The following is a 26,822-nucleotide window of genomic DNA, read 5'->3' on the forward strand; positions in this document are numbered from 1 at the left end:
AGTAGATAGTTCAATATGTAAGAGGAATATTAAGAGGCTGATAGAGGAAAGCAAAGAAAGAGTAAATGAAGCTTTTGGAAAGTTGAGTGAAAAGTTTTTGGATAACAATAAACTATATTGGAAGTAGGTGAAAAAGACAAGAGGTGGATGTAAGAGTGTAAATATTAATGTGAGAAGTAAGGAAGGGGAGTTGCTGAATCAAAATGAGAAAGTGAAAGGAAGATGGAAAGAATATTTTGAACTACTGACAAATGTGGGAGAAAGGGAGGCAGCAGTTGTTACATGCATGGATATGTAGGATGGAAGTAAGAGGATACAAGTGCAAGGACGTTCAGGAAAAAGAGTAGTAAGAAGGGAAATAATGAGGGTGATGGTAGGAAAGGCACTTGGATTAGATGTGATTATGGCTGAAATGCTGAAGTATGAAGGAGAAAGTGTGATGAAGTGGATGCATCTGATATTTTATTTAGCATGGAAACAAAAGATTCTTCCTGAGGATTGGGTGAAAGCTATTATTGTCCTTTATTCAAAGGAAAAGGTGCTAAGGGTGTATATAACAATTGTAGGGGCATAACTGTGTTAAGTGCACCAGGAAAAGTGTATGGAAGAATGTTGATTGATAGAGTGATGAAAGTGACTGAATTCAAAATAAGTGAAGAGCAAGGGTGTTTTAAGAAAGCTAGGGGATGTGTAGATCAGATATTTGTGGTACAGATGACTGTGGAAAAGTATTTATCAGAAGGTATGAAGTTTTATCCCCCCATTTTAGAAAGTTAAAAAATACAAGGAGGGGAGGATTTCTGGCCCCCCGCTCCCGTCCCCTCTAGTCGCCTTCTACGACACGCAAGGAATGCGTGGGAAGTATTCTTTCACCCCTATCCCCAGGGATAAAATTTGTTTATGTATGGGGTTGTTAGGGAGGTGAATGCAAGAGTTGTGGAAAGAGGGGCAAGTATGAAGTCTGTTGTGGATGAGAGAGCTTGGGAAGTGAGTCAGTTGTTGTTCGCTGATGATACAGCGCTGGTGGCTGATTCATGTGAGAAACTGCAGAAGCTGGTGACTGAGTTTGGTAAAGTGTGTGAAAGAAGAAAGTTAAGAGTAAATGTGAATAAGAGCAAGGTTATTAGGTACAGTAGGGTTGAGGGTCAAGTCAATTGGGAGGTAAGTTTGAATGGAGAAAAACTGGAGGAAATAAAGTGTTTTAGATATCTGGGAGTGGATCTGGCAGCAGATGGAACCATGGAAGCGGAAGTGGATCATAGGGTGGGGGAGGGGGTGAAAATCCTGGGAGCCTTGAAGAATGTGTGGAAGTCGAGAACATTATCTCGGAAAGCAAAAATGGGTATGTTTGAAGGAATAGTGGTTCCAACAATGTTGTATGGTTGCGAGGCGTGGGCTATGGATAGAGTTGTGCACAGGAGGGTGGATGTGCTGGAAATGAGATGTTTGAGGACAATGTGTGGTGTGAGGTGGTTGGATCGAGTAAGTAACGTAAGGGTAAGAGAGATGTGTGGAAATAAAAAGAGCGTGGTTGAGAGAGCAGAAGAGGGTGTTTTGAAATGGTTTGGGCACATGGAGAGAATGAGTGAGGAAAGATTGACCAAGAGGATATATGTGTCGGAGGTGGAGGGAACGAGGAGAAGTGGGAGACCAGATTGTAGGTGGAAAGATGGAGTGAAAAAGATTTTGTGTGATCGTGGCCTGAACATGCAGGAGGGTGAAAGGCGTGCAAGGAATAGAGTGAATTGGATCAATGTGGTATACCGGGGTTGACGTGCTGTCAGTGGATTGAATCAGGGCATGTGAAGCGTCTGGGGTAAACCATGGAAAGCTGTGTAGGTATGTATATTTGCGTGTGTGGACTTGTATGTATATACATGTGTATGGGGGTGGGTTGGGCCATTTCTTTCGTCTGTTTCCTTGCGCTACCTCGCAAATGCGGGAGACAGCGACAAAGCAAGAAAAAAAGAAAAAAGGAATTTTTATGCTGCATTTAACGATCTGTAGAAAGCATATGACAGAGTTGAGTGGAGTGCTTTATGGGATGTGTTAAGGATATATGGTGTAGGGACACAGGTGTTGGATGGTGCGAAAGCCTTCTATAGAGGGCAAATGCATGTGTAAGAGTGGATGGAGAGTTGAGCAGAAGTTTCAGTATATACATGGGTGTGATGTAGGGCAGTGTGATGTCACTGTGGCTTTTTGATATGTATATGGATGGAATGATAAGACATGAAAGCAAAGCTAGGGAAAAGGGGTGCAGTGATGGAGTGTGGCTTTGAAATATGGTGGCTAGCGGCAAACCTGTTTGCAGATGATGCTATGGTATTAGCTGAGTATGAAGAGTAGTTGCAGAAGGTTGTAAGTGTGTTTTATGATGTGTGTAAGTGTAGGTGATTGAAGGTAAATGCAAGTAAAAGTAAAGTAATGGTGTTTGAAAGAAAACAGAGTTGAAGTAAAGATTTTGTAAAGCCATATAGTGAAAGAAGAAAGTGTACTAAATTGTGTTATGTATATAGGGGAGAAAGACTGGAAGAGGTGAAAGAATTTAAGTATTTAAGTATTTGAGTTGTTTTGGGTGAGTTTGGTGATATGGAGGTATCGATAAGGGAAAGATCAATACAGGTTAGAAGAGTCATTGATCCCTTAATAGAATTATGAAGGGCAAAAGTGTTAGTATGGAAGCGAAGAGAGGATTAAGGAACAGCGTATTCCTCCTAACCCTGACCTATGCAGCCAAAACCTGGACATAAAATGAGTCACAGAGGTCAGTAATCCTGACTGGAATTGAGCTATTAGAGAAGAGCATGTTGTGTGATGTAAGGAATGAAGTAAGAAATGAAGGTGTGTATGAGAGATGTTTGAGGACAATGAGTGGTGTGAGGTGGTTTGATCGAGTAAGCAATGTAAGGGTAAGAGAGATGTGTGGAAATAAAAAGAGCGTGGTTGAGAGAGCAGAAGAGGGTGTTTTGAAATGGTTTGGGCACATGGAGAGAATGAGTGAGGAAAGATTGACCAAGAGGATATGTGTCGGAGGTGGAGGGAACGAGGAGAAGTGGGAGACCAAATTGGAGGTGGAAAGATGGAGTGAAAAAGATTTTGTGTGATCGGGGCCTGAACATGCAGGAGGGTGAAAGGAGGGCAAGGAATAGAGTGAATTGGATCGATGTGGTATACCGGGGTTGACGTGCTGTCAGTGGATTGAATCAAGGCATGTGAAGCGTCTGGGGTAAACCATGGAAAGCTGTGTAGGTATGTATATTTGCGTGACTCACTTCCCAAGCTCTCTCATCCCCAACAGACTTCATACTTGCCCCTCTTTCCAAAACTCTTGCATTTACCTCCCTAACAACCCCATCCATAAACAAATTAAACAACCATATATATATATATATATATATATATATATATATATATATATATGGGAAGTGAGTCAGTTGTTGTTCGCTGATGATACAGCGCTGGTGGCTGATTCATGTGAGAAACTGCAGAAGCTGGTGACTGAGTTTGGTAAAGTGTGTGGAAGAAGAAAGTTAAGAGTAAATGTGAATAAGAGCAAGGTTATTAGGTACAGTAGGGTTGAGGGTCAAGTCAATTGGGAGGTGAGTTTGAATGGAGAAAAACTGGAGGAAGTAAAGTGTTTTAGATATCTGGGAGTGGATCTGGCAGCGGATGGAACCATGGAAGCGGAAGTGGATCATAGGGTGGGGGAGGGGGCGAAAATTCTGGGGGCCTTGAAGAATGTGTGGAAGTCGAGAACATTATCTCGGAAAGCAAAAATGGGTATGTTTGAAGGAATAGTGGTTCCAACAATGTTGTATGGTTGCGAGGCGTGGGCTATGGATAGAGTTGTGCGCAGGAGGATGGATGTGCTGGAAATGAGATGTTTGAGGACAATGTGTGGTGTGAGGTGGTTTGATCGAGTGAGTAACGTAAGGGTTAGAGAGATGTGTGGAAATAAAAAGAGCGTGGTTGAGAGAGCAGAAGAGGGTGTTTTGAAGTGGTTTGGGCACATGGAGAGAATGAGTGAGGAAAGATTGACCAAGAGGATATATGTGTCGGAGGTGGAGGGAACGAGGAGAAGAGGGAGACCAAATTGGAGGTGGAAAGATGGAGTGAAAAAGATTTTGTGTGATCGGGGCCTGAACATGCAGGAGGGTGAAAGGAGGGCAAGGAATAGAGTGAATTGGAGCGATGTGGTATACCGGGGTTGACGTGCTGTCAGTGGATTGAATCAAGGCATGTGAAGCGTCTGGGGCAAACCATGGAAAGCTGTGTAGGTATGTATATTTGCGTGTGTGGACGTATGTATATACATGTGTATGGGGGGGGGGGGTTGGGCCATTTCTTTCGTCTGTTTCCTTGCGCTACCTCGCAAACGCGGGAGACAGCGACAAAGTATAATAAAAAAAAAATATAATATATATATATATATATATATATATATATATATATATATATATATATATATTTATGGATCTGGAGAAGGCATATGATAGAGTTGATAGAGATGCTCTGTGGAAGGTATTAAGAATATATGGTGTGGGAGGAAAGTTGTTAGAAGCAGTGAAAAGTTTTTATCGAGGATGTAAGGCATGTGTACGTGTAGGAAGAGAGGAAAGTGATTGGTTCTCAGTGAATGTAGGTTTGCGGCAGGGGTGTGTGATGTCTCCATGGTTGTTTAATTTGTTTATGGATGGGGTTGTAAGGGAGGTAAATGCAAGAGTCCTGGAAAGAGGGGCAAGTATGAAGTCTGTTGGGGATGAGAGAGCTTGGGAAGTGAGTCAATTGTTGTTCGCTGATGATACAGCGCTGGTGGCTGATTCATGTGAGAAACTGCAGAAGCTGGTGACTGAGTTTGGTAAAGTGTGTGGAGGAAGAAAGTTGAGAGTAAATGTGAATAAGAGCAAGGTTATTAGGTACAGTAGGGGTGAGGGTCAAGTCAATTGGGAGGTGAGTTTGAATGGAGAAAAACTGGAGGAAGTGAAGTGTTTTAGATATCTGGGAGTGGATCTGTCAGCGGATGGAACCATGGAAGCGGAAGTGGATCATAGGGTGGGGGAGGGGGCGAAAATTTTGGGAGCCTTGAAAAATGTGTGGAAGTCGAGAACATTATCTCGGAAAGCAAAAATGGGTATGTTTGAGGGAATAGTGGTTCCAACAATGCTGTATGGTTGCGAGGCGTGGGCTATGGATAGAGATGTGCGCAGGAGGATGGATGTGCTGGAAATGAGATGTTTGAGGACAATGTGTGGTGTGAGGTGGTTTGATCGAGTAAGTAACGTAAGGGTAAGAGAGATGTGTGGAAATAAAAAGAGCGTGGTTGAGAGAGCAGAAGAGGGTGTTTTGAAATGGTTTGGGCACATGGAGAGAATGAGTGAGGAGAGATTGACCTGAACATGCAGGAGGGTGAAAGGAGGGCAAGAAATAGAGTGAATTGGAGTCATGTGGTATACAGGGGTTGACGTGCTGTCAGTGGATTGAAGCAAGGCATGTGAAGCGTCTGGGGTAAACCATGGAAAGCTGTGTAGGTATGTATATTTGCGTGTGTGGACGTGTGTATGTACATGTGTATGGGGGGGGGGGGCCATTTCTTTCGTCTGTTTCCTTGCGCTACCTCGCAAACGCGGGAGACCGACAAAGTATAAAAAAAAAAAAAAAAAAAAAAAATATATATATATATGTTGAAATGTATAGGTATGTATATGTGCATGTGTGGACGTGTATGTATATACATGTGTATGTGGGTGGGTTGGGTCATTCTTTTGTCTATTTCCTTGCGCTACCTCGCTAACATGGGAGACAGCAACAAAGTATAATTAATAGAAAAATTTATATATATGATATGTGCAGTACATGAATTTACAATGAATTGCATAACATTAGTGTGCAAGGATGTGAAAACACAATTCTTTTCCTTTCTTTTTTCAGGGCAGTGGTTCCTACAGAGGTTTTGGGAGTGGTGTACATCTTACTGTTCTTATTAGCAGTTATTGCTCATGGCCGACAAGTTGAATGGACAGCACGGCTTGATTTTCTTTGGCAGTGTCAGGTAACCCTTTGAACAACAGAATTTCACTTATATTGTCTTTAGAAATAATAACAGGTACCAAGTACCAAGATGTTACTCGTATGTAAATGATCCAAGTTGTTGAATAAACATTGATTATAAATCTTACCAGTAGTAGCTTATAGATTTTTAATCTTCCCAGTATAAGCTGTATGATTTTACCAATGAACATCCCCCAAAAATTGTCAGAATGACAATAATACAGTGAGAGACAAAGTTTTTCTTCTTTCTGACACATCCTAACCAACCTGTCTCTTTGAATTGCTAAACTTAATAACCTTGCTTTTATTGACATTTGCTCTCAACTTTCTCCTCATACACTCTAATCTCAGCTTCATTTTATACCTTAAGTCTGCCATCAGCAGCATTTTATCAGCAAACAACAACTGACTCACCTCTCAGGTCTTCCTTCTTCCAACAGATTGCATACCTGCTCCTCTCTCCAAGACCCTTTCATTTACCTCCTTCAGCACCTCATCCTTAAGCAAATGAAACATTCATAATGACATGACACACCTGTGACACAGACCTACCTTCACCTGGAACCACTCACCTTCCTCTCTAAGTACTCTCACACAGGCTTTGCTCCCTTGATAAAACTCCTCACTTCTTCTAATAGCTTCCTTCCTACACCATATATTTCTAACACCAGGGAGTATCTGGTTTAAAAATAGGGACATACATAAGTGTGGCGAGGTGGCGAAGGGAATGGATGAAGGCAGTAAGTATGAATATGTATTATATCATATTTATTATACTTTGTCATTATCTCCCATGTCAGCGAGGTAGCGCAAGGAAACAGATGAAAGAATGGCCCAACCCACCCACATACACATGTATATACATACACGTCCACACACGCACATATACATACCTATACATTTCAATGTATACATATATATATATACATACACACATATACATATATACATAATTCATACTCGCTGCCTTTATTCATTCTCATCACCACCCCGCCACACATGAAATGACAACCCCCTCCCCTCGCATGTGCGTAAGGTAGCTCTAGGAAAAGACAACAAAGGCCACATTCGTTCACACTCAGTCTCTAGCTGTCACGTATAATGCACCGAAACCACAGCTCCCTTTCCACATATGTATATATGTATATGTCTGTGTATGTATATGTATACGTCGAAGTGTATTGGTATGTATATGTGCATGTGTGGGCATGTATATGTATACATGTGTATGTGGGTGGGTTGGGCCATTCTTTCGTCTGTTTCCTTGGGCTACCTCACTAACATGTGAGACAGCGACAAAGTATAATATATAGATAGATAAATAAAGATAAAAAAAAAAACAAATATAACAGTGCTGTAAAAAAGCACATTGGACATTCGACAGTTGCCTTGTAACCTTTCACATTTAACACCTACATAATGAAATATAGATTCTTCCAGTACACTCCCACCTCCAATAACACTAACCCTTCCCTTGTAAACTACCAACTCCCAAACAGAATTAAAAACTTTACTCGTGTTTTACACTTCAGCAATCGAAACTCACGATCCTCTACCTCCAAAATACACAAGTCAGGTGTTGGTCAGAGGACAAGAGCAAGGGAAGGAGTAGCACTACTCCTGAAACAGGAGTAGTGGAAGTATGTGATAGGCGAGTGTAAGAAAGTAAACTCTAGATTGATATGGGTAAAACTGAAAGTGGATGGAGAGAGATGGGTGATTTTTGGTGCCTATGCACCTGGGCATGAGAAGAAAGATCATGAGAGGCAAGTGGTTTAGGAACAGCTGAGTGAGTGTTAGTAGTTTTGATGCATGAGACCGGGTTATAGTAATGGGGATTTGAATGCAAAGGTGGGTAATGTGGCAGTTGAGGGTATAATTGGTGTACATGGGGTGTTCAGTGTTGTGAATGGAAATGGTGAAGAGCTTGTAGATTTGTGTGCTGAAAAAGGACTGGTGATTGGGAATACCTGGTTTAAAAAGAGAGATATACATCAGTATACATATGTAAGTGGGGGAGATGGCCCGAGAGCATTATTGGATTTCATGTTAATTGATAGGCGTGCGAGAGACTTGGATGTTAATGTGCTGAGAGGTGCAACTGGAGGGGATGTCTGATCATTATCTTGTGGAGGTAAAGTTGAAGATTTGTAGAGGTTTTCAGAAAAGAAGAGGGAATGTTGGGGTGAAGAGAATGGTGAGAGTAAGTGAGTTTGGGAAGGAGATTTGTGTGAGGAAGTACCAGGAGAGACTGAGTGTAGAATAGAAAAAGGTGAGACCAAAGGGCATAAGGGGAGTGGGGGAGGAATGGGATGTATTTAGGGAAGCAGTGATGGCTTGTGCAAAAAATGCTTGTGGCATGAGAAGTGTGGGAGGTGGGCAGATTAGAAAGGGTAGTGAGTGGTGAGATGAAGATGTAAGATTATTAGTGAAAGAGAAGAGAGAGGCATTTGGACGATTTTTGCAGAGAAATCATGCAAATGACTGGGAGATGTATAAAAGAAAGAGGCAGGAGGTCAAGAGAAAGATGCAAGAGTGAAAAAGAGGGCAAATGAGAGTTGGGGTGAGAGAGTATCATTAAATTTAAGGGAGAAGAAAAAGATGTTTTGGAAGGAGGTAAATAAAGTGCATAAGACAAGAGAACAAATGGGAACATTGGTGAAGGAGGCTAATGGGGAGGTAATAACAAGTAGTGGTGATGTGAGAAGGAGATGGAGTTGACTATTTTGAAGGTTTGTTGAATGTGTTTGATGATAGAGTGGCAGATATAGGGTGTTTTGGTCTAGGTGGTTTGCGAAGTAAGAGGGTTAGGGAGAATGGTTTGGTAAACAGAGAAGAGGTAGTAAAAGCTTTGCTGAAGATGAAAGCCAGCAAGGTGGCGGGTTTGGATGGTATTGCAGTGGAATTTATTAATAAGGGGGTAACTGTGTTGTTGACTGGTTGGTAAGGTTATTTAATGTATGTATGATTCATGGTGAGGTGCCTGAGGATTGGCAGAATGCATGCATAGAACCATTGTACAAAGGCAAAGGGGATAAAGGTGAGTGCTCAAATTACAGAGGTATAAGTTTGTTGAGTATTCCTGGGAAATTATATGGGAGGGTATTGATTGAGAGGGTGAAATCATGTACAGAGCTTCAGATTGGGGCAGAGTAGTGTGGTTTCAGAAGTGGTAGAGGATGTGTGGATCAGTTGTTTGCTTTGAAGAATATATGTGAGAAATACCTAGAAAAGCAAATGGATTTGTATGTAGCATTTATGGATCTGGAGAAGGCATTAGATAGAGCTGATAGAGGTGAAAAGGAGGGTAAATGAGAGTTGGGGTAAGAGAGTATCATTAAATTTCAGGGAGAATAAAATGATGTTTTGGAAGGAGGTAAATAAAGTACATAAAACAAGAGAACAAATGGGAACATTGGTGAAGGGGGCTAATGGGGAAGTAATAACAAGTAGTGATGAAGTGAGGTGATGGAGTGAATATTTTGAAGGTTTGTTGAATGTTTTTTGATGATAGAGTGGCAGATATAGGGTGTTTTGGTCATGGTGGTGTGTGAAGTGAGAGGGTCAGGGAGAATGGTTTGGTAAACAGAGAAGAGGTAGTGAAAGCTTTGCGGAAGATGAGAGTCGGCAAGGCAGCGGGTTTCAATGGTATTGCATTAGAATTTATAAAAAAAAAAAGGGTTGACTGTGTTGTTGATTGGTTGGAAAGGATATTCAATGTATGTATGGTTTATGGTGAAGTGCCTGAGGATTGGTGGAATGCATGCATAGTGCCATTGTGCAAAGACTAAGGGGATAAATGTGAGTGTTCAAATTATAGAGGTATAAGTTTGTTGAGTATTCCTGGGAAATTATATGGGAGGATAGTGATTTGAGAGCATAAAGCCATGTACGGAGCATCAGATTGGGGAAGAGCAGTGTGGTTCCAGAAGTGGTAGAGGATGTGTGGATCAGGTGTTTGCTTTGAAGAATGTATGTGTGAAATACTTAAAAAACAGATGGATTTGTATGTAGTATTTATGGATCAGGAGAAGGCATATGATAGGGTTGATAGAGATACTTTTTGGAAAATATTGAGAGTATATGGTTTGGGAGGTAGCTGCTAAAAGCAGTAAAAAGTTTTTACCAAGGATGTAAGGCATGTGTACGAGTAGGAAGAGAGGAAAGTGATTCGTTCCCAGTGAATGTTGGTTTGCGGCAGGGGTGCATGATGTCTCCATGGTTGTTTAATTTGTTTATGGATGGGGTTGTTAGGGAGGTGAATGCTTGAGTTTTGGAGAGAGGGGCAAGTATGCAGTCTGCTTAGTGATGAAAGGGCTTAGGAAGTAAGTCAGATGTTGTTTGCTGATGATACAGTGCTGATGGCTGATTCGGGTTAGAAACTGCAGAAGTTGGTGACTGAGTTTGGTAGTGTGTGAAAAAAGAAAGTTGAGAGTAAATATGAATAAGAGCAAGGTTATTAGGTTCAGTAGGGTTGAGGGACAAGTTGATTGGGAGGTAAGTTTGGATGGAGAAAAGCTGGAGGAAGTAAATTGTTTTAGATATCTGGGAGTGGATCTGGCAGCGGATGGAACCATGGAAGCAGAAGTGAATCATAGGGTGGGGGAGGGGGCGAAAATCCTGGGAGCCTTGAAGAATGTGTGGAAGTCGAGAACATTATCTCGGAAAGCAAAAATGGGTATGTTTGAAGGAATAGTGGTTCCAACAATGTTGTATGGTTGTGAGGCGTGGGCTATGGATAGAGTTGTGCACAGGAGGGTGGATGTGCTGGAAATGAGATGTTTGAGGACAATGTGTGGTGTGAGGTGGTTTGATCGAGTAAGTAACCTAAGGGTAAGGGAGATGTGTGGAAATAAAAAGAGCGTGGTTGAGAGAGCAGAAGAGGGTGTTTTGAAATGGTTTGGGCACATGGAGAGAATGAGTGAGGAAAGATTGACCAAGAGGATATATGTGTCGGAGGTGGAGGGAACGAGGAGAAGTGGGAGACCAAATTGGAGGTGGAAAGATGGAGTGAAAAAGATTTTGAGTGATCGTGGCCTGAACATGCAGGAGGGTGAAAGGCGTGCAAGGAATAGAGTGAATTGGATGGATATGGTATACTGGGGTTGACGTGCTGTCAGTGGATTGAATCAGGGCATGTGAAGCGTCTAGGGTAAACCATGGAAAGTTGTGTGGGGCCTGGATGTGGAAAGGGAGCTGTGGTTTTGGGCATTATTGCATGACAGCTAGAGACTGAGTGTGAACGAATGGGGCCTTTGTTGTCTTTTTCTAGCGCTACCTCGCACACATGAGGGGGGAGGGGGGTGGTATTCCATGTGTGGCGAGGTGGCGATGGGAATGAATAAAGGCAGACAGTGTGAATTGTGTGCATGGGTATATATGTATGTGTCTGTGTGTGTATATATATGTGTACATTGAGATGTATAGGTATGTATGTATAGGTATGTATATTTGCGTGTGTGGACGTGTATGTATATACATGTGTATGGGGGTGGGTTGGGCCATTTCTTTCGTCTGTTTCCTTGCGCTACCTCGCAAATGCGGGAGACAGCGACAAAAAAAAAAAGAAAAAAAAAGAAATATACATACCTCCCATGTATTCCCTTCGTGTCACAGCGCAAGAAATCCTACCCCCCAGTTTTCATTTTTCCAAAAGAAGGAACAGAGAAAGGGTATGTGCACAAGATGCATGTGGCATCCCTTAATTAGGAGGTGAGGAGTTAAAAATGGTGGTAAGTAGTACGATGAAAACATACAGCTGCTAGAGAAAAGAAAAGAGAGGAGCATAGGCAGTAATTACAAGGAAGGGTCACAAGTGACTAGGAGATGCATGTGAGGAAGGGGCAGAAGGTCAAGAGAAAGGTGTTGGGGCTGACAGTAGGGCCAGTGATAGTTGGTGTGAATGAGTAAACATCAAGGAAAGTAAGGTCTTTTGGAAGAAAGTTATGAGTGTGCAAAACACAAGAGAGTAAATGAGAACATCACTGAAGGGAACAAATGGGGAATTGGTAACAGGTATTGATAAACAGTGGAAGTGAGACAGGAAATAAGGAGGAGAAATAATGTGAAAACTACTCAAACTTCAATATTTTCTCTGTTGATGTAGATTAGGGAATAGAATTCAGAAGCCAAGGATAAGGGCATTGTTATGAGAGGTTCTTTGAAATTTACATTGCTGCAGAGGCATGAGTACCTCATTCCTCAAATATAGAGGAAATGGTAAGAAAGAGGAAGGAATGGTTATTGTAAGATAGCATACAGCAAAGGAGCTTCCAGACATGCAGTGGCAAAGATATAGATGGCACTCTAGCCATCTAGCACTGGCAAGGTATAAGATAGCAGGAAACAAATTTAGGAGGATAAGAAGAGAGGAACAAAAAACTTTTTGAAAAGAATATTGTGGACAGGAGAGCACAAAAAACCAAAAGTGTGTCATAATTTATCAGGAGTCAATTTTCTGTGAAGGAGCATCTTATCAGGATAAAGGATTCAGAGGAAAATATTATAGAGGAATATGTAATGATATGTCAGGAACTGAATAGCAAGTTTAGAAGTGTTTTCACTGTGGAAGACTCTATTGTCCCAACACCAGTGAGATAGCATGGGGAGGAGGTTTTGGAAATTAAGATATCTCAAAAAGATATTAACAGAATATTAATAGGACTTGACTTATACAATACAAGTCTCATAATCCTGATGAAATTTCATCATATGTGTCAAGAGGTTTGCAGATATACTTGATAGACCACTTGAATTACTGCTCAAGATGTCACTGGCATATTGCTAAGGGAATGGAAAATGCAATCATCATACTTACATGAAATGAGACTAAGAAAAAGCGTTGAAATAAAGACCAGTCTCACTAACAAGTGTTGTGTGTAAGGGTCAGAAAAAGATTATTAGAAAGTAAGTAGATTAAGAGGATGACTATGTACAGAGGGAAAATTTCCTTAGCAAGAGACATCATGGTTTCAGGAACAGGTTATGTGTAACAAACCTGGACAAAAGGGAAGGCTGGGTGCTCTGTCAGTATCAGGGTTACATCTGACATAGTACCACATAAGAGGCTAATTATGAAACTGAATCACCATGCAAAAATAAGGGGGGAAACTCCTTCATGTGATGGAGGGAGGAAACAATAGGACACATGTCAGAGGAGCTTATTCCAAGGGTTGAAGTGATGAGTAGAGTGCTACAGGGTTCCATTATGGGACCATTGTTCTTCTTGATCTACGTTATTGACTTTCTTCAAGGAATGGATTCATACCTGAATATGTATATTACCAGTACTGCCTGTCTGGGTATCATGAGGGTTAGTGACATCTATTTAGTGAGCCAGTACTTTAGTGGTTGTCAAGTTGCACTCCTCTGACCTAGATAGCTGTCTTTTCTTTCTGCCTCACTAACATGTGGACTACTGGCATTCTGTCTGCAAACTTACAATTTCTCCTTATGATACATAACACTTGACAACACTTAACTCATGCAGCTCATTCTTTGTAACTAGATTTTCCTGCGGTGAGCACTATGTGCTGGCCCTGCCTTTTAGTAGAATAGTAGGAGCAGTAGATAGTAGTAGGTAGGAAGATTTAGGCAGGAGCATTAGGTAGTAACATTAAGTAGAAGTAATGAATAGGAGCATTAGTTAGAAGTAGTCATTAGGAATATTAGGTAGGAGTCTCTGCAAACACTGTGCTAGACTTGCCCTCCACCTGTGGCTTGTTAAGGGTGAGGCACTAAAGGCTGAGAAGTGACACTGGAGTTTTTAGTTATGGAGACACTGTTGCCTTGGCCACCCCTTTGAGGGAGTTCCAGTTGGAACAGAGTTCAGAGATATAGATAGATAGATAGATAGATAGGTGGGTAGATAAATAGACAGACCTAAATATGTTTGTGAATGATGCAAGAGTCTTGAAGAAAGATAGATAGACCTGAATATGTTTGTGGATGATGCAAAAGTCTTGAAGGAAGTGAAAAAAGATGATTGCATCAGCTTACAAGGAGACCTAAACAGACTCCAGAGTTGGTCTGAAATATGGTTGATAGAATTCATCTCTAGTAAATGTAAAGTAAAGAGGATGGGACAGAGTGAAAGATGGCCTCAATATAATTATTACTAAGCAGGAAGTAAGCTTCAAGATTCTGATGTAAAAGGTTCTTGGGAGTATACATTGTCCCTGCTTGTTGCCAGAGTCCCATATTAGGAGAATAGTTAAGGAAGCAAGTTATTCATACCCTACATAAGGCCAAAACTAGAATTTGGTTCTCAGTTTTGGTCACTAAACATAAAGAAGCACAAGAACTCATAGAGAAGGCCCAGAGGAGAGTAACAAAGACAATACCAGAACTAAAAGAGCTAGACTACAGGGAAAGGCTGGAGCCTTTATATTTACCTACTTTGGAAGAGAGAAGAGTGAGGGGTGACTTGATCTGAACCTTCAACTTTTTAAAAGATATTATTTAAGTGGACCTTGGACATTACTTTGAGCAATGTTGGGGTAGAGGAACCAGAGGACATGATATGAAGTTGAATAAGAAACTTGTAAATAAGGTTGTAAAGAAACACTTTCATAGTAAAAGAGTGGTGGATGAGGTGCCTGAGGATTGGCAGAATGCATGCATAGTGCCATTGTACAAAGGCAAAGGGGATAAGAGTGAGTGCTCAAATTACAGAGGTATAAGTTTGTTGAGTATTCCTGGCAAATTATATGGGAGGGTATTGATTGAGAGGGTGAAGGCATGTACAGAGCATCAGATTGGGGAAGAGCAGTGTGGTTTCAGAAGTGGTAGAGGATGTGTGGATCAGGTGTTTGCTTTGAAGAATGTATGTGAGAAATACTTAGAAAAGCAAATGGATTTGTATGTAGCATTTATGGATCTTGAGAAGGCATATGATAGAGTTGATAGAGATGCTCTGTGGAAGGTATTAAGAATATATGGTGTGGGAGGCAAGTTGTTAGAAGCAGTGAAAAGTTTTTATCGAGGATGTAAGGCATGTGTACGTGTAGGAAGAGAGGAAAGTGATTGGTTCCCAGTGAATGTAGGTTTGCGGCAGGGGTGTGTGATGTCTCCATGGTTGTTTAATTTGTTTATGGATGGGGTTGTTAGGGAGGTGAATGCAAGAGTTTTGGAAAGAGGGGCAAGTATGAAGTCTGTTGGGGATGAGAGAGCTTGGGAAGTGAGTCAGTTGTTGTTCGCTGATGATACAGCGCTGGTGGCTGATTCATGTGAGAAACTACAGAAGCTGGTGACTGAGTTTGGCAAAGTGTGTGAAAGAAGAAAGTTAAGAGTAAATGTGAATAAGAGCAAGGTTATTAGGTACAGTAGGGTTGAGGGTCAAGTCAATTGGGAGGTGAGTTTGAATGGAGAAAAACTGGAGGAAGTGAAGTGTTTTAGATATCTGGGAGTGGATCTGGCAGCGGATGGAACCATGGAAGTGGAAGTGGATCATAGGGTGGGGGAGGGGGCGAAAATTCTGGGAGCCTTGAAGAATGTGTGGAAGTCGAGAACATTATCTTGGAAAGCAAAAATGGGTATGCTTGAAGGAATAGTGGTTCCAACAATGTTGTATGGTTGCGAGGCGTGGACTATGGATAGAGTTGTGCGCAGGAGGATGGATGTGCTGGAAATGAGATGTTTGAGGACAATGTGTGGTGTGAGGTGGTTTGATCGAGTAAGTAACGTAAGGGTAAGAGAGATGTGTGGAAATAAAAAGAGCGTGGTTGAGAGAGCAGAAGAGGGTGTTTTGAAATGGTTTGGTCACATGGAGAGAATGAGTGAGGAAAGATTGACCAAGAGGATATATGTGTCGGAGGTGGAGGGAACAAGGAGAAGAGGGAGACCAAATTGGAGGTGGAAAGATGGAGTGAAAAAGATTTTGTGTGATTGGGGCCTGAACATGCAGGAGGGTGAAAGGAGGGCAAGGAATAGAGTGATTTGGAGCGATGTGGTATACCGGGGTTGACGTGCTGTCAGTGGATTGAATCAGGGCATGTGAAGCGTCTGGGGTAAACCATGGAAAGCTGTGTAGGTATGTATATTTGCGTGTGTGGACATATGTATATATATGTGTATGGGGGTGGGTTGGGCCATTTCTTTCGTCTGTTTCCTTGCGCTACCTCGCAAACGCGGGAGACAGCGGAAAAAAAAAAAAAAAAAAATGTAAGTGGAGACAACATATGACAGGATTGACATAGATTCCTTGTGGAAGGTGTTAATGATATATGGTATGGGAGAAAAGCTTTTAGAAGCAGTTAGGAGTTTTTGTCAAGGGAGTAAGGCATGTGTTTGTTGAGAAAGGGAGTGAGAATGTAAGTAAGAATTTTATTTTTCAGAACCTTTCCTTGATCTGTTTGTGTGCTCCTTTAAAGTTGTTTTTTCACCAGGTTTTGTATTTTGCATTGATTGATGATTGATTGAGCTAATGTCCCCAGCAAAAGCACTCATAGTTAATTTGAACAGAGACTAACTTTCACCATCTTGTTATCAAGTTTTCTAGGTGGAGTAAAGTAATAGGTTTTCCAAAAGGCTGACTATTGCTCAAGATGTACATCTCAATTAAAGAAAAATAGACATGAATTGGGAATGATATTAGAATGACTTGCATTTGTAACATGGGGTGCTAAATATGTTTCATTCATTGTCTTGTTTTGTAGGTAATCTTTCACATTCTTTTAAAAGGTTTTATACTTCTATTGTTATTAATTATTTGTGCACTCCCTGAACCCCTTTTAAAAGGCTCATGCAACTTTGAGGCTGTACTTCATATAGAAACTGGACAAGGTATACTCCTTCAGGGTAAGAAGGTTCATGATGATCCTGTACTCTATTTTTGTCAACCTAGTCGTGTCTAAGGTTGCATCTTTCTCATGATATTACCATTTGCAAGAGGAACCCAAAAACACCATTTGGCAATATATCTACATAAAGCTCTCTTGGACCCTTTGATAAGATTCCCTACTCAAACACTCCCATATTACAAAGAGGAGACCATCATCAAAACTATTTTTCCAGTTCATTGTTTCATACATTTCTTCCATTGACTGATTTTTATCTTCAGATTGCTTTCTTTCACTTGTTTTCCTGTATATCGGCAAAGATCTTACCTCTCACTTCTTCATTTTGCACATTTGATTGCAGCTCTACTCACTGATATCCTCCTTCATTTGTTCAGTTTTTTTCTTTACTGTCATCCAGTATTAAGTATTTTTAGTTCATATCTGTGGAGTAGAGGAACAACTACACTACGACTATCAGCATACATATTTGTAATCATATATTTATAATTTATAAAATAGGGAAATATTGGATATTAATTGGAAAATAAATTATACATTTCCTTTTTTCCATAGCCAGAGGTTGAACCATTATGTGACATTCTTTTTTTCATTCATTTCAAGCTAGAAGTTTCAGTTTTCTAAATTGCTTCTTACATTTCTCATATGTATATATATGTATGTGTGTGTGTGTGTATATGTGCGTATGTATGTGTATGTGTGTGTATGTGTATGTGTGTGTATGTGTATATGTATATATATATGTATATTATCCCTGGGGATAGGGGTGAAAGAATACTTCCCACGTATTCCTCGCGTGTCGTAGAAAGCGACTAGAGGGGACGGGAGCGGGGGGCCAGAAATCCTCCCCTCCTTGTATTAACTTTCTAAAATGGGAAACAGAAGAAGGAGTCACGCGGGGAGTGCTCATCCTCCTCGAAGGCTCAGAGTGGGGTGCCTAAATGTGTGTGGATGTAACCAAGATGTGAAAAAAGGAGAGATAGGTAGTATGTTTGAGGAAAGGAACCTGGATGTTTTGGCTCTGAGTGAAACGAAGCTCAAGGGTAAAGGGGAAGAGTGGTTTGGGAATGTCTGGGGAGTAAAGTCAGGGGTTAGTGAGAGGACAAGAGCAAGGGAAGGAGTAGCAATACTCCTGAAACAGGAGTTGTGGGAGTATGTGATAGAGTGTAAGAAAGTAAATTCTCGATTAATATGGGTAAAACTGAAAGTTGATGGAGAGAGGTGGGTGATTATTGGTGCATATGCACCTGGGCATGAGAAGAAAGATCAAGAGAGGCAAGTGTTTTGGGAGCAGCTGAATGAGTGTGTTAGTGGTTTTGATGCACGAGACCGGGTCATAGTGATGGGTGATTTGAATGCAAAGGTGAGTAATGTGGCAGTTGAGGGAATAATTGGTATACATGGGGTGTTCAGTGTTGTAAATGGAAATGGTGAAGAGCTTGTAGATTTATGTGCTGAAAAAGGACTGATGATTGGGAATACCTGGTTTAAAAAGCGAGATATACATAAGTATACTTATGTAAGTAGGAGAGATGGCCAGAGAGCGTTATTGGATTACGTGTTAATTGACAGGCGTGCAAAAGAGAGACTTTTGGATGTTAATGTGCTGAGAGGTGCAACTGGAGGGATGTCTGATCATTATCTTGTGGAGGCTAAGGTGAAGATTTGTATGGGTTTTCAGAAAAGAAGAGTGAATGTTGGGGTGAAGAGGGTGGTGAGAGTAAGTGAGCTTGAGAAGGAGACCTGTTTGAGGAAGTACCAGGAGAGACTGAGTACAGAATGGAAAAAGGTGAGAACAATGGAAGTAAGGGGAGTGGGGGAGGACTGGGATGTATTTAGGGAATCAGTGATGGATTGCGCAAAAGATGCTTGTGGCATGAGAAGAGTGGGAGGTGGGTTGATTAGAAAGGGTAGTGAGTGGTGGGATGAAGAAGTAAGAGTATTAGTGAAAGAGAAGAGAGAGGCATTTGGACGATTTTTGCAGGGAAAAAATGCAATTGAGTGGGAGATGTATAAAAGAAAGAGACAGGAGGTCAAGAGAAAGGTGCAAGAGGTGAAAAAAAAGGCAAATGAGAGTTGGGGTGAGAGAGTATCATTAAATTTTAGGGAGAATAAAAAGATGTTCTGGAAGGAGGTAAATAAAGTGCGTAAGACAAGGGAGCAAATGGGAACTTCGGTGAAGGGCGCAAATGGGGAGGTGATAACAAGTAGTGGTGATGTGAGAAGGAGATGGAGTGAGTATTTTGAAGGTTTGTTGAATGTGTTTGATGATAGAGTGGCAGATACAGGGTGTTTTGGTCGAGGTGGTGTGCAAAGTGAGAGGGTTAGGGAAAATGATTTGGTAAACAGAGAAGAGGTAGTGAAAGCTTTGCGGAAGATGAAAGCCGGCAAGGCAGCAGGTTTGGATGGTATTGCAGTGGAATTTATTAAAAAAGGGGGTGACTGTATTGTTGACTGGTTGGTAAGGTTATTTAATGTATGTATGACTCATGGTGAGGTGCCTGAGGATTGGCGGAATGCGTGCATAGTGCCATTGTACAAAGGCAAAGGGGATAAGAGTGAGTGCTCAAATTACAGAGGTATAAGTTTGTTGAGTATTCCTGGTAAATTATATGGGAGGGTATTGATTGAGAGGGTGAAGGCATGTACAGAGCATCAGATTGGGGAAGAGCAGTGTGGTTTCAGAAGTGGTAGAGGATGTGTGGATCAGGTGTTTGCTTTGAAGAATGTATGTGAGAAATACTTAGAAAAGCAAATGGATTTGTATGTAGCATTTATGGATCTGGAGAAGGCATATGATAGAGTTGATAGAGATGCTCTGTGGAAGGTATTAAGAATATATGGTGTGGGAGGAAAGTTGTTAGAAGCAGTGAAAAGTTTTTATCGAGGATGTAAGGCATGTGTACATGTAGGAAGAGAGGAAAGTGATTGGTTCTCAGTGAATGTAGGTTTGCGGCAGGGGTGTGTGATGTCTCCATGGTTGTTTAATTTGTTTATGGATGGGGTTGTTAGGGAGGTAAATGCAAGAGTTTTGGAAAGAGGGGCAAGTATGAAGTCTGTTGGGGATGAGAGAGCTTGGGAAGTGAGTCAGTTGTTGTTCGCTGATGATACAGCGCTGGTGGCTGATTCATGTGAGAAACTGCAGAAGCTGGTGACTGAGTTTGGAAAAGTGTGTGGAAGAAGAAAGTTAAGAGTAAATGTGAATAAGAGCAAGGTTATTAGGTACAGTAGGGTTGAGGGTCAAGTCAATTGGGAGGTGAGTTTGAATGGAGAAAAACTGGAGGAAGTGAAGTGTTTTAGATATCTGGGAGTGGATCTGGCAGCGGATGGAACCATGGAAGCGGAAGTGGATCATAGGGTGGGGGAGGGGGCGAAAATCCTGGGGGCCTTGAAGAATGTGTGGAAGTCGAGAACATTATCTCGGAAAGCAAAAATGGGTATGTTTGAAGGAATAGTGGTTCCAACAATGTTGTATGGTTGCGAGGCGTGGGCTATGGATAGAGTTGTGCGCAGGAGGATGGATGTGCTGGAAATGAGATGTTTGAGGACAATGTGTGGTGTGAGGTGGTTTGATCGAGTGAGTAACGTAAGGGTAAGAGAGATGTGTGGAAATAAAAAGAGCGTGGTTGAGAGAGCAGAAGAGGGTGTTTTGAAGTGGTTTGGGCACATGGAGAGGATGAGTGAGGAAAGATTGACCAAGAGGATATATGTGTCGGAGGTGGAGGGAACAAGGAGAAGAGGGAGACCAAATTGGAGGTGGAAAGATGGAGTGAAAAAGATTTTGTGTGATCGGGGCCTGAACATGCAGGAGGGTGAAAGGAGGGCAAGGAATAGAGTGAATTGGAGCGATGTGGTATACCGGGGTTGACGTGCTGTCAGTGGATTGAAGCAAGGCATGTGAAGCGTCTGGGGTAAACCATGGAAAGCTGTGTAGGTATGTATATTTGCGTGTGTGGACGTATGTATATACATGTGTATGGGGGGGGGTTGGGCCATTTCTTTCGTCTGTTTCCTTGCGCTACCTCGCAAACGCGGGAGACAGCGACAAAGTATAATAATATAATAATATATTTATAATTACGTGTTTGTACTATATGGGGAGGGAGCTTAACACTTATGGAACCCCATCCCTTGAGCATTCTCTTCTATCGTATAACTTCTGTATGCTGTCCATATTTTCCACATCCTCATTCAGTTTATTCTATTTATCTTCTAATCTTATACTATGAAAGTACTTCTTTACATTTTTTAAAAAGTTTCTCCTTGATTTTATGTCATACCCTTTGTTTGATCTATCCCTACATCTTTCAAAGAATTGTTTGTTGTCTACATTATCATTCTGGTTTAAGAAATTTAAAAGTTGTGATCTCGTTACCCCTTTGCTCTTCTCTCTTCCATGCTGGACAAATTTAAGGCCTCTGGCCCTTATTTTTAACTCACTTCTTCTGGACATACTCCATTAGCTCTTTGTGTTTCTTTATATGTAGTGACCAAACATTTCATCTTTATGTAGTATATGAACATCTTGCTAAACTTTTCCTAATTCATATCCTTAAATCTATTCTGATATTTACCAGCAAAAAGTCTATTCTTTACTGTTTTCCAAATCTGGGACTCTGGGATGATGTTAACTCACAGAATCCTTATTCTTATTTAAGTTAAATGATATTCATAGTGAGGCTTTCTTTCACTGTGTCCCAGTCCATATTACTTTACATTTACCTGGGTTGACTTCCATCTACCATGTATGAGACCAAAGTTATTCTGTCTTGGTCCCCTTGAAAATTGCTGCAATCCTCCTTCCCTCCCACTTCCTTTATGACCTATCTATATACATATGTACAGCCACTCCATGGTTAAGTTATACATCTGGGTTCAATTCTCAGCCAGTTTTTTGTATGGTCATGTTAACTTCAAAGGCAGCTGCAAATTTTATGAGCAATTCAGCATCCCATCAAAAATAGGTTACCCTGATCTAATTTTCATGCCTCAGAGGGAAGTTTGATGAATGAAGATTACTTGTGCTTTGTTTTGAACTTCCTTAACTTTACCATATCATCCTATTTTATCCATTACTTTGCCTTATATCCTTGGTTCATTAGTATCTTATCCAATTTTACTTTGATATCTGAATCCAACCTAATTATCCCTTACTTACCTAAGAAGTAGTTATTGTGACTTTTGTATTAATTTCATGTCGCGGATATTTAAGCAGACTTCTTTACAGGCATCAGAAGAAAAGCAAGAAATGGATGCATTACAAGAAAGTAATCGTCGAATCCTGTTCAATCTGCTTCCTGCCCATGTTGCCACCCACTTTCTGGATAATCAGTTCAGAAACAATATGGTTAGTTGAATAGACTGAAAGAGTTGTGTTGCATAACAAATGTATTCATAAACTGATATATTTTCATGCTTTGTGGTATTCAATGATAGTTAATTTAAACTGATAGTTTCATTAGAAATGAGGGATAGTTTGTAGTGATATCAGGACTGTTGAGAAACAGAAGAAAAGTGATGGAAGATGTACTTTATTGATTAATTGAATATAAGGGATATGAAAAGATGCAGTGACATCCCGTAATATGGAAATTTACATACAGGAATTAGGAATGTTGATGAAGAATAGTCATGTGCCAAGGATAAGATGTATGCATATAGTAATATATAAAGGAAGAGGCATGAAAAACAGATATGGATACATTGTAATGATTTGGTTATTAGCCTGAAGAAGGTTGAAGGTGTGGTTATATTGTTAAGGATGTAGAAGTAAGATTGTGAAGAGGAAGAGTTAAGAAGCTTAGAAATGTAAGTATACACTTAAGCTCTCAAGAAAAATTGGATAAGTAGAAGCAAAGTAGTTAAACAGTACAAAATGATATTCAAGGTTTGTGTTAGCACCGTAAGAAAGCATTAGTAGAGGGGACCTCAGTGATGTCTAGTACTACAAGGATGTGGTGTGGAAAGAGATAAAGAATACAGGAAAATGAAGATTTATTAATGTGCAGGCGAGGAAAAGGGTTCTGTAGAAAAGAATACAGGAAAATGAAGATTTATTAATGTGCAGGTGAGGAAAAGGGTTCTGTAGAACTGAAGCTCTGAGAAAATACAGATGAATGAAAGGGAAATATAAATAGATATGAAGTAAACCTATGTTCACTGAGTCCTCCATCCTTAACAAACATAATACCAACAAAACACTAGACATATCAAAATCACATGGTAAGCTGTGAACAACTGCCTTCCTAACTCATTTTTAAACACTTCCCCAACAGATGTACATCCATGTGAAATAACACTCCCCAGACATACATGCTTTACACTTTCCCACATGTGCTGTGAATGTCATCCTTCCTTACAACACAACAAACATCAAATCAGCATATCTTGAAGACCCTTCACAGTCGTGATGTAGGTATTGCAATAAAAACACCAAACATTTACTGCTTAGTTGCCCTACACTCTCCCTACCTAAACACCTGCAAAACATCACCACACTTAATGACCTTTGGTCCTGTCCGATGGATGTGGCTGGTTTCCTTGGTGCTGGGGGAGCTTGAAGTAGGTATAAGGGATTCCTTAAGTAGGAAGTATGTAATTATATGTGTTTGTATATACACTGGCATAGCAGCATTTCACACATTTCTAGTTTGATTTTTCTGTTTTAAGAATTTTTGCAAAACTCAGATTCACAGGGCCTGTTTGGTAGGTACACTAGATGATTGCTAATGGCAGGTAAGTCTTTCATCTATTTCACCAATTTTCATCTATACTTTTCTGAGTATGTAAATGATTATTAATTCATGCATTAGGTAAAAACCTACTGTTAAGTTTGCATTAGATAAGAACCCATTGAAGAGAAATGTGTACAGAAAATGTATGAAAGTACAGTTTACCATATTTTATTTATTATGTATTGTATGTTTTAACCAGACTTCTATTTGTTTCATCTATTACTACCTACATCTTTTTGAATATGTAGATGATTACTAATTCATGCCTTTGGTATGAACCTATTGAAGTGAATGGTGGAGAAAGAATTCATAAGAGGTAGAATTTACACATTAGATTTGTAGATTTTATGCCTGAAGCAAAGGTAGGATGGAAGCTAGTTAAAGATTTCATACTTTCATTTCAACGAAACCCCCAAAATTGTCAAAATGTACTGGAGTATCATGATGGATGCCATCAAAATTGTGTAATTTGTGTTCAAATGAGCATGTAAAACAATTCTTTTTTATAGAATACGGAAAGACTTATAGCCAGTCAACAAAAAACTTAATTCTCTTAATGCTCCCCAGATCTGTATACCTATGATATTTGCCCACTTCCATTCCCTTGGCACTTTGTCTTTCTCTATCGATAAATAACATATCTACACACACACCTATAACACATTTGATGAAATTTTGTCTGGACCATGAATATTAGGGTGGATTGTTTTTACTTTTTTTGATATTCATATGGGGGTAGTGCGGAAAAGTTGTGGATCCCTGAGAAAGAAGTCTGCAAAGAATATGGTTTCTCTGTGCAGTTATAGAAAAAATCTGAAGCTGAAAATGTTTCTTTTTAAGTGAGTTAGGGTTGATTTTATAGACATACACTTTGATAAAGTCTATCTGAAATCTGGACGTTAAGTGAACAACTCCTTCAGCCATTCCAAGGAAATTGAAGGTATAGCATTTTTACTACAAATGCCACCTATTTTTAAAAATTGCTAAAAATCTAATTGCAATGTTTTTCTGCCATAGGTCCCATGATAATGATATTTTAGATACATTTAGATAGTGTGAAAAGTTTAAGACAAATATTTTGATAACTTACCTGATCCATGAAGGATGAAATTTATAGAGTATTTCACCCATAGGCACAAAATCTACTATTTATCCCAGTTGAATTAGTTTCCTGTTATATGGTTATTGTAAACGTTTTTCAAGCACAGAATGTTATTTCCTCATAGAGACTAGCCAATTATGTGCTTTTTATCTGCATGCATCATATCAGTCTCATGATAAGTGCATGATAGCTAGGATTTCATTGGCTCAACCAGCAAAAGGACAGCTCATCTCTCAGTTGCATTTGAGTGCTCCTAGAGGAATGGTGTCATATGTTTATTTTCATCAGTAAAAGGGCAAGCTGCAATACTAGGCAAACAAGTAAGTGCCCTATATTTGGTCAACCAGAACAACTGAAACAAACTATTTTATCAACATATGAAAATTTGATGAAAGCATGTTAGGTGGAGCAAAATAAGTTAATGTTCTCTACTTCAAAGGAACCAGCATTTTCAGGTATTGATGATGTAGTTACTCACTTTATTATGGAAATCTGGCTCTCAGAATCAATTCCTATTGTATCAAAAGGCCGTATTAAAGATATGATCAATAATTATCACAAAATATAAGAGACTGTTATATCACTGTCGAGATAGAAAAGATGCTTCCTCGTATCAAGTGAAGCTCAATGGATTTCAGAACCATGCAAAAGTGTTCTTTGATATTGCTGCCTGTAAATGTCCAAATTTGAATTCTTGTAATTGCCCAGCTATAAAGAACATTCCTAGGAATGAACATGAATTTTTGATTGATCAAAGGTCAGAGAGAAAGATGATAATCGGAGGTGTAGACTGTCAAGAAAGCTTGTGGATTAGAAAAGGTCTGAATGCAAAAATAAGGATAAACATAAACAGGATATTGAATTCGGTAATTCATTTTCATCTCTTGTAGTTCTTCCTTCATCTTCAGAATCGGACAAATTCATATGAACCACCAGATTATGAAACAGAGTTACCTCCTAGTGCCAAGAGAGATTTCTATAAAAAGAAACTGAACTAATCTCTCGGCTGTAGCATGCACTTGTGACAGAACAGGCATATCAGACAGGACAACTGCAACTATTTCCAGTTCATTACATCAGGATATAGGTGAAATTTATGGAAGCAATGCCAATCTAGTTATTGACAGAAACAGAGTTCGTGGTGAAAGGCAAAAATGCATGCAGTGAAAGTCAACAGTGCAATGAGATGGACACAATTAATCCTTTTTCCATTTACTTTTCTGGCACAAGGATAAAACTATTATCTGAGAACAAATAGGCAGCAAATTTTCAAAAAATGTTGTAAATGGAGAGCATATTTGTCTTCTACAAGAGCCAGGATAAAAATTGTGAACCCTGTTATTCAAAAAAAATGCATTCTTCAGGCACCCTGAGAACATTCTCATTAGTATGATTCATGATGAGAGAAACTTTTTTCATGAGCAGAGATGGAGAAGAGTATTGCAGGCAAGGAAAGAAAAGAGAAGCCGTGTTAGACCTTTTAAAGCTCCTGTTATTGATTTCAGTGAAAAGGAGTATTATGATTGACTGGCACAATATAAGTGTCATAGAGCATGCTTTAACAATGGACAACAAAGATGAAACAATCTCGAACATCATCAAGTGTGGCATTCCCATTGAAAATTATTATTTCAACATGCCACAGGCTGTAGAATGCCATAGAGAATTACTTAAAGAAGCATCAGCTAAAGCATGTGGCCAAAAAAGTAAGGATGGGTACATAAGAACAACCCTTCAAAGTAGAAAGGTGGAACTCGCAATGCAGCCACGTCCACGCCGTGAGTTCTGGGTTATTTCTGAAATATTGTACTTCTTATTTCTGAAGTGCAATACTTCAAAAATAAGCGAAGAGCTGCATACAATAGACTGTTTGTTATATGTTATAGGAAAACCACACAGTAAGCTTCATATTTCATTTGATATTGATAATGAAATGACATAAAATAAAATGGTATTTATTTACTAATCAAATTTCTGTAATGAAGAATAAGTTGCCATTTTTACCTAATGCTATTCTTATACATTCAAGGCATCATTATTATAGCACTTATAGCTGAAAAATATTGAAATTAGATTTTTAGCAATTTTTTTGAAATAGGTGGTATTTTTAGTAAAAATGCAAAACTTTCAATTTTCTTT

The 26,822-nt window shown here is 39.9% G+C and overlaps 1 protein-coding gene across 6 annotated transcripts in view; it reads left to right on the forward strand.

The window, feature by feature from the left end:
- The window catches only part of LOC139750214 (adenylate cyclase type 1-like), an 836,862-nt gene that overhangs the window by 630,778 nt on the left and 179,262 nt on the right, over window positions 1–26,822 (forward strand). For all 6 annotated transcript variants that reach the window (XM_071664687.1, XM_071664693.1, XM_071664690.1 and 3 more), the window contains 2 exons: window positions 5,932–6,052; window positions 22,075–22,194. In XM_071664687.1, the coding sequence (XP_071520788.1) occupies window positions 5,932–6,052; window positions 22,075–22,194 (241 nt within the window). The remainder of the gene's footprint in view (window positions 1–5,931; window positions 6,053–22,074; window positions 22,195–26,822) is intronic.

Source organism: Panulirus ornatus, chromosome 9 (assembly GCF_036320965.1).
Source record: "Panulirus ornatus isolate Po-2019 chromosome 9, ASM3632096v1, whole genome shotgun sequence".
Classification (NCBI taxonomy): Eukaryota; Metazoa; Arthropoda; class Malacostraca; order Decapoda; family Palinuridae; genus Panulirus; species Panulirus ornatus.